We start from the raw sequence: 7,365 nt of genomic DNA on the forward strand, positions 1-7,365 counted from the left end.
AGGCATCCATGGGTGCCTGCAGGTGCTCTAAGGTAACTGTGGGTGCACGTGGGTGCTGGAGGGAACCCTGGGTGTCTGTGGGTGCCCCAGAGCATCTACAGGTGCCTCAGAGCACCCACGGGTGCCTGTGGGCGCTCAGAGGTACCCGCAGGTGCACCCGGCTGCTCAGAGGCAATTGTGGGTGCCGTCGGGAGCCCGGAGGCGCCCATGGGTGCCCTACCTCGGCCTTGAGCTCGTCGATGTGGTCCTTGAGCTCGCGGATGTACTGCGAGGCGTCCGAGTTGTTGAGCTGGCCCTGGATCATGCCCTCCTCGCGCTGCGGGGACACGGCGTGAGCGCCCCCACGGTGGCCCGTGTCCCCCCCACCCCGCCRGGGCCCCCCCGTGCCCCGGTGTCCCCAGGGTCACCTGGATCTCCAGCTCGGCGATGCGCTGCCGCATCTCGGCCACCGCGGCCATGCTGTCGGCCTCGCGCAGCCGCACGGCCATCACCTCCTCCTTGCTCTGCGGGGACGGCGTCAGCGGCCGCCCGGGCACCCCGGGGCGCCCACCCCGGCACCCACACCCCCCCGCGACCCCCTTTGGGGACCCCCTCGGAGGGGACGGTGGTGGCTCGTCCTGGATGGGGTGGTGGGACCTCATGGGAGGGGGGCGTTGGGGCTCCATGGGGGGGGACATTGGGATGTCAGGAGAGGGGACATGGGGACCCTATCAGAGGGGACACTGGGATCCCATGGGTGGGGATATTGGGATCCCAAGGGAGGGCACACTGGGATCCCAAGGGTAGGGATACTGGGATCCCAAGGGAGGGGACACTGGGATCCCAAAGGAGGGGACACTGGGATCCCATGGGTGGGGATACCGGAATCCCAAGGGAGGGGACATTGGGACCCTATCAGAGGGGACACTGGGATCCCATGGGTGGGGATATTGGGATCCCAAGGGAGGGCACACTGGGATCCCAAGGGAGGGAACACTGGGATCCCATGGGTGGGGATATTGGAATCCCAAGGGAGGGGACACTGGGACCCCATGGGTGGGGACATTGGAACCCCATCAGAGGAGACACTCGGACCCCAAGACAGGGCACACTCGGACACCATCAAAGGGGTGAGGAGACCCCACTGGGAAGGACTGCAGGCCCCAGGCAGAGGGGACACTGAGTCACCCTTGGCTGGGACATTTGGTGGCCGGGCCACCACGCCCCGCTCCAAAGAGTCCCRGCGAGGTCCCCGGCGGGGACCCAGGGCCCCGGGGCCGCACCTTGCACTCGGACTCGGCGTGCTTGCGCTTGCTCTCGCTCAGCTGCGTCTGCAGCCCCTTGTTCTGCGCCGTGACGTAGTGCAGCTTCTCCTGCAGCCCCGCGCACTCCTGCGCCGTGCGGTTCAGCAGGTTGCTGTGGATCTGGTCCTGCCCGGGGGACAACACGGGGACGTGGGGACGTGGTGCCGGGCTGCGGGGCGCGGCGGTCCCGGCGCGGGGACCCCCTCACCTGCGTCTCGAGCTCCACGACGCGCTGGCGCAGCTCGCGCAGCTCGGCCTGCGCCTGCGCCTCCCGCAGCCGCGCCGCCAGCAGCTCGTCCTGCAGCTCGTTGACGTTGTTCTTGCGCGGCGAGTCCTTCCAGCGGCCGCTGGCRCGCGCCAGCTGAGCCTGCGGCGGCGAGAGGGCCCCGGCGTCCGGCTCCTCCGCCCAGCCGACCCGCAGGGCGGCCCCGGGGACCCGCTTTACCTGCCACGTGTCGTTGAGGTCCTTGACCTGCTGCTGCAGCTCCTTGAGGGACTTGACGGCCTCGGCCTCGCGCACCTTGAGCGCCTTGAGCTCCTCCTGCAAGCGGGCCACGTTGTGCTCGTCCGGGAGCAGGCTGTTCCTCTGCGGGCGACAGCAGCGTCACGGAGTGCCCACAGGCCACCGCTTGTGGGGGACAAACGCCGGGGAGGCCCCAGGCAACGCCCGAGATGGAGGCCCCACGAGATGCCCGCTATGATGGAGAGCCAGGAGAGACCAGAGCTTGTCTGGAGGCCTCTGAGATGCCAACGCTCATGTCACACCGTGGACATCTCCTAGTGGCTGATGCTCAGGCAATAACGTGGTCCTTCATGGAGATCTCCGAGGCACCAGATGCTCATGGAGATCTCCAAGATGCCAGAAGCTCATGGAGATCTCTAACACGCTCGTGGGACACAAGGTGGGCGACTCCCAAGACGCCAACGTTTGGGTCGTCTTGTGGCAGGAGATCCCTGTGACGCTGACGTTTGTGGAACAGCAGAACCCAAGACATCATCACTCGCATGTGAACACACAACATGGAGACCCAACCCCTGCCAAGATGTTCCTGCTTGTAGGAGACTCCTGGGACACTGATGTCCATAGAACAGTGGGATGGGAGATCTCCGAGGTGCTGGAGACCCCCAAGATGCTTGTGGAGCACCAGGTTGGGAACTCTCCGAGATGCCAACGCTCATGGGAGGCCTCTGAAATGCCAGAGGTCTCCAGGATAGGGGACATGGGCACAAGAGACCCACAAAACGGAGAACATGGGCACAAGAGACCCACAAAATGGAGAATATGGGCACAAGAGACCTCCAAAACGGAGGACATGGGCACAAGAGACCCACAAAACAGAGGACATGGGCACAAGAGACCCACAAAATGGAGAATATGGGCACAAGAGACCTCCAAAACGGAGGACATGGGCACAAGAGACCCACAAAACAGAGGACATGGGCACAAGAGACCCACAAAATGGAGAATATGGGCACAAGAGACCTCCAAAACGGAGGACATGGGCACAAGAGACCCACAAAACAGAGGACATGGGCACAAGAGACCCACAAAATGGAGAATATGGGCACAAGAGACCTCCAAAACGGAGGACATGGGCACAAGAGACCCACAAAACAGAGGACATGGGCACAAGAGACCCACAAAATGGAGAACATGGGCACAAGATACCTCCAAAGTGGAGGACATTGTCACAAGATACCTCCAAAACGGAGGACATGGGCACAAGAGACCCCAAAAACAGAGGACATGGACACAAGATACCTCCAAAATGGAGGACATGGGCAAAAGATGCCTCCAAAACAGAGGACACGGGCACAAGATACCTCCAAAGTGGAGGACAAGGTCACAAGATACCTCCAAAACGGAGGACATGGGCACAAATGGCCTCCAAAACGGAGGAGATGGGAACAAGAGACCCCCAAAGTGGAGGACATTGTCACAAGATACCTCCAAAGCAGAGGACATTGTCACAAGAGACCTCCAAAGCAGAGGACAGTGGCACAAGAGATGCCCCAAACGGCGCCAACGGGGATAAAAGACCCCCCCAAACGAGAGCCTCGCCACTCAGAGGACACCCGCGGCGCGCCGCCGCCCGCCCCGTTACCTTCTCCATGTCCAACACTTTGTCCTGCATCTCCTTGAGGGCGCCGAGGGTCTCGGCCTCGCGCAGCCGCGACTGCTCCAGCTCCGTCTCCAGGTGGGTGACGAACTCCTCGGTGAAGCGCGGGTTGCCCTGGGGGGATGCGGGTGTCACGGGGGCACCCGCTGAGCCCCGAGGAGCTCGTGACCCCCGCGGCGCCCACCTGCTGGTCCTGCAGCTCGCGGATGGTGCTCTGCGCCCGCTGCAGGTTCTCCGTGGCCGAGCTGCACTGCTGCTTCACCACGGCCAGCTCCCGCTTGATGATGTAGTTCTCCTCGGCCTCCTGCGCCCGCGTCACCTGGCCCTGGCGCCGGGAAGGGGACCCGTGAGCACCCACGGGTGGCACGCGTGGCCCAACGCGGAGCGGACGGCGCGCGAGCGGTTCCTCCCGCCCCGGGGGGGGCTGCGATCCGAGCGGGAAAAGGCGGAGCGGGAGCGGCGTTACGGTACCTGGATGAGCCTGTCTGCCAAGGCAGCGCTTTCCTACGGGACAGGCGCCCGCGGAAGGAAAGGCGGAGGGAGGAAAGAGAGAGAGAACGACAAAGGCACCGCGCTGGTCACACGAGCGGCTCCCCCGCTACGGCTAGAAGCAAAAGGAGAGAGCGAAGGCCRGGCGGAGAGAGGAGCCCCAGAGCCCCCCCGGGGCCCGCAGCCCCCCGGGACGCGGCGCCGTTAGGACGGGGATGCTTTCCTTGCGCTCCTTCCCGTGGTTAGGGATTGGGAAGCGGAGGCTGTTTTGGCCACGGGGTGAAAATATGTGGGTGCCGCGGCCGTGGCCGGGTGGGAGGAGAGCACCGTGGGTGCAAACGAGCAGAAACCGCCCCGTGAAAGCAAATCCTGYGAGGTGGGAAGCCCTTCGGCTTGGCCATGGTGGCCCCTCGGGGCCGAGATGTTGCTTGGAAGGGAGATTTCCAAAGGGGAGATTTCCAGGCCGCCGGAGCGCTCACCTTCTCCAGCGTCTCGATGCGCTGCTTGAGGAGCCGGTTCTCCGTCCGGAGCCGCTGCGGAGGGAGAATGGGAATGAGCCAGGAAGCGGCACCGGAGGTGACGGCGACGGGGGAGAAACCGCTCACCTTGATCTCGATCTGCTCCTCCATCTCCTTGTTCTTGATGGCGGCGTATTCCTTCTCCAGGCTGCGGCCCAAGGTGGGAAGGAGGAACACGTGGAGGAGCCGCTTCCCGGCACGGCGGAGAGAGCGGCGAGGACGGGATGTGGGGATGGAGCCACTCACCGCTTCATCTTCTTGGGGTTGTATTTGACCTGGTAGGCTTTGAGGATGAGCTTGTCCGGGCAGCTGTCGAACTGGTGGGGAATGACCTTCTGGAAGAACTGCGGGAGCGACGGCAAGGGGTCAGCCGGGATCGTGCGGGTGAGGATGAGGGTGAATGGTGACCATGGGTGGATCGTGACCATGGGGTGGAATGGTGACCATGGGGGTGAATGGTGACCATGGGCGGAATGGTGACCGTGGGGGTGAATGGTGGCCATGGGGTGGAATGGTGACCATGGGTGGAATGGTGGCCATGGGGTGGAATTGTGACTATGAGGGTGAATGGTGACCATGGGTGAATGGTCACCATGGGGTGGAATGGTGGCCATGGGGTGGAATGGTGACCATGGGTGAATGGTGACCATGGGTGGAATGGTGACCACAGGGTGGAATGGTGACTATGAGGGTGAATGGTGACCATGGGTGAATGGTCACCATGGGGTGGAATTGTGGCCATGGGNGGGTGGAATGGTGACCACAGGGTGGAATGGTGACTATGAGGGTGAATGGTGACCATGGGTGAATGGTCACCATGGGGTGGAATTGTGGCCATGGGGTGGAATGGTGACCATGGGTGAATGGTGACCATGGGGTGGAATGGTGACCGTGGGGTGGAATGGTGACCATGAGGGTGAATGGTGACCATGGGGTGAATGGTGACCGTGGGTGAATGGTGACCATGGGGTGGAATGGTGGCCATGGGGTGAATGGTGACCATGGGTGAATGGTGACCAGGGGGGAATTGTGGCCATGGTGACCACAGGGTGGAATGGTGACCATGGGTGGAATGGTGACCAGGGGGTGGAATTGTGGCCACGGGGGTGAATCATGACCATGGGGGTGAATCGTGACCATGGGGGTGAATCGTGACCACGGCGTGGAATCCTTGACCACGGGGTGGAATCCTTGACCACGAGGTGGAATCATGGCCATGAAGGTGAATCATGACCATGGGATTGAATCGCGACCATGGGATGAATCGTGACCATGGGATGAATCGTGACCATGGGGTTGAATCGTGACCATGGGATGAATCGTGTCCACCTACGCTCCGGGCCACCAGAACGTAGGTGTCCTCTCACCTGGGACATGCCCTCCATGTCCAGCTGGACCAGTTCGGCCTGGTTGAACTGCAGCAGGGCCATTCCCACGCGGAAGACGATCTCCAGCCCCTGCAAGGAAACGCGCAGAGGCAGAGGAGACGGCTCGGGCTGCATCCCATGTATCCGACGCCGCTCCGAGCTCAAAACCCCGCCGGGTTTCCTCTTCCCGGGCCACATCCAGCGGGATCCGGCCGCCGCGGCCCCCGTTACCTCGTACATGAAGATGTCGAAGACCCGCGTGGCCACCGGCAAGGGGAAGGTGGTGAGGAAGAGGGTGAGGAACCAGGACGACGCGTACATGGAGGTGAGGAAGCTCTGCGAGCGGAAGTGGATGTTCAGCTCCGGCAACTGCTCCTGCAAGCGGGAGAACGAGGGAATTCCAGCGGATTTCCCCACGGATTTCTCCTCCCCTGAGCTGGTGTTTCCTCCCGCCTCTTCCCGCTCTCCCAAGGGATCCATGCCGGAGCGGGAGGCGCTCACCTGCAGCAGGTACTCGAACTGGTAGATGCAGAGCCCCAGCTCGGCCATGCTGGGCTTGAAGAGCTCCCGCAGCCGGTATTCCTGCATGAGCCGCACGAAGACGCAGAACGCCTCCTCCTCCGGCATCTGCCACCGGGAACGGCCGGGATTCGGCACCGGCGCCACCCGCTCCTGGCCCCCGGCGGCTCATCCCGGCCTTTTTTTCCGGCCGGGAAGCGGCGCGGCGCCCACCTGCATGAGCAGCAGCCCCACGATGAAGGCGCTGCCCTGGCAGTAGCCGACYTCCCGGTCCACGAGGGAATAAGCCTGGAAGGGAAGAGGAGGGTGGATGAGCGCCCGAAGCGGGACGAGCTCGGGAGCATCCCAAGGGTGCAACTCGGAGCATCCCAGCGGATCCGGGATGGGGCAAGGACCAAGCGTGATGAGCTCCGGAGCATCCCAGCAGATCCAGGACAGCACAAGGCTGGAGTGGGAAGAGCTCAGGAGCATCCCAGTGGATCCAGGATGGGGCAAGGACCAAGTGGGATGAGCTCGGGAGCATCCCAAGGGTACAACCTGGAGCATCCCAGCAGATCCAGGATGGGGCTAGGACAAAGCGGGACAAGCTCAGGAGCATCCCAGCAGATCCAGGACAGGACAAGACCTGAGCAGGAAGAGCTCAGGAGCATCCCAGTAGACCCAGGATGGGGCAAGGACCAAGCGGGATGAGCTCCGGAGCACCCCCAGGGTGCAACCTGGAGCATCCCAGTGGATCCTGGACAGGACAAGGACAAAGCGGGACGAGCTCGGGAGCATCCCAACGGTGCAACCTGGAGCATGCCAGTGGATCCCGGATGGGGCAAGGCCGGAGCGGGATGAGCTTGGGAGCATCCCAGCAGATCCGGGACAGGACAAGGACAAAGTGGGACGAGCTCGGGAGCATCCCAAGGGTGCAACCTGGAGCATCCCAGTGGATCCAGGATGGGACAAGGACAAAGCAGGATGAGCACCCGGAACACCCAGAGCATCCGGAACACCCAGAGCATCCGGAGCACCCAGAGCACCCGGAGCACCTGGAACACCCAGAGCATCCGGAACACCCAGAGCA

At 63.0% G+C, this 7,365-nt stretch overlaps 1 protein-coding gene across 1 annotated transcript in view; it reads right to left on the bottom strand.

Moving 5' to 3' along the window:
* Positions 1-106: 106 nt before the first annotated feature.
* Positions 107-7,365, bottom strand: part of EVI5L (ecotropic viral integration site 5 like) — a 9,241-nt gene continuing 1,982 nt past the window's right edge. Inside the window, exons 4-19 of the mRNA XM_026049113.1 lie at positions 7,322-7,341; positions 6,510-6,584; positions 6,279-6,404; positions 6,009-6,152; positions 5,778-5,867; positions 4,657-4,754; positions 4,498-4,558; positions 4,372-4,425; positions 3,875-3,907; positions 3,588-3,728; positions 3,389-3,517; positions 1,729-1,869; positions 1,492-1,650; positions 1,263-1,409; positions 408-503; positions 107-316 (exon numbers count right to left, since the gene is read on the bottom strand). Coding sequence (XP_025904898.1) covers positions 107-316; positions 408-503; positions 1,263-1,409; positions 1,492-1,650; positions 1,729-1,869; positions 3,389-3,517; positions 3,588-3,728; positions 3,875-3,907; positions 4,372-4,425; positions 4,498-4,558; positions 4,657-4,754; positions 5,778-5,867; positions 6,009-6,152; positions 6,279-6,404; positions 6,510-6,584; positions 7,322-7,341 — 1,724 coding nt within the window. The remainder of the gene's footprint in view (positions 317-407; positions 504-1,262; positions 1,410-1,491; positions 1,651-1,728; positions 1,870-3,388; positions 3,518-3,587; positions 3,729-3,874; positions 3,908-4,371; positions 4,426-4,497; positions 4,559-4,656; positions 4,755-5,777; positions 5,868-6,008; positions 6,153-6,278; positions 6,405-6,509; positions 6,585-7,321; positions 7,342-7,365) is intronic.

Source organism: Nothoprocta perdicaria, unplaced genomic scaffold, assembly GCF_003342845.1.
Source record: "Nothoprocta perdicaria isolate Ctin4 unplaced genomic scaffold, notPer1 scaffold_591, whole genome shotgun sequence".
Taxonomy (NCBI): Eukaryota; Metazoa; Chordata; class Aves; order Tinamiformes; family Tinamidae; genus Nothoprocta; species Nothoprocta perdicaria.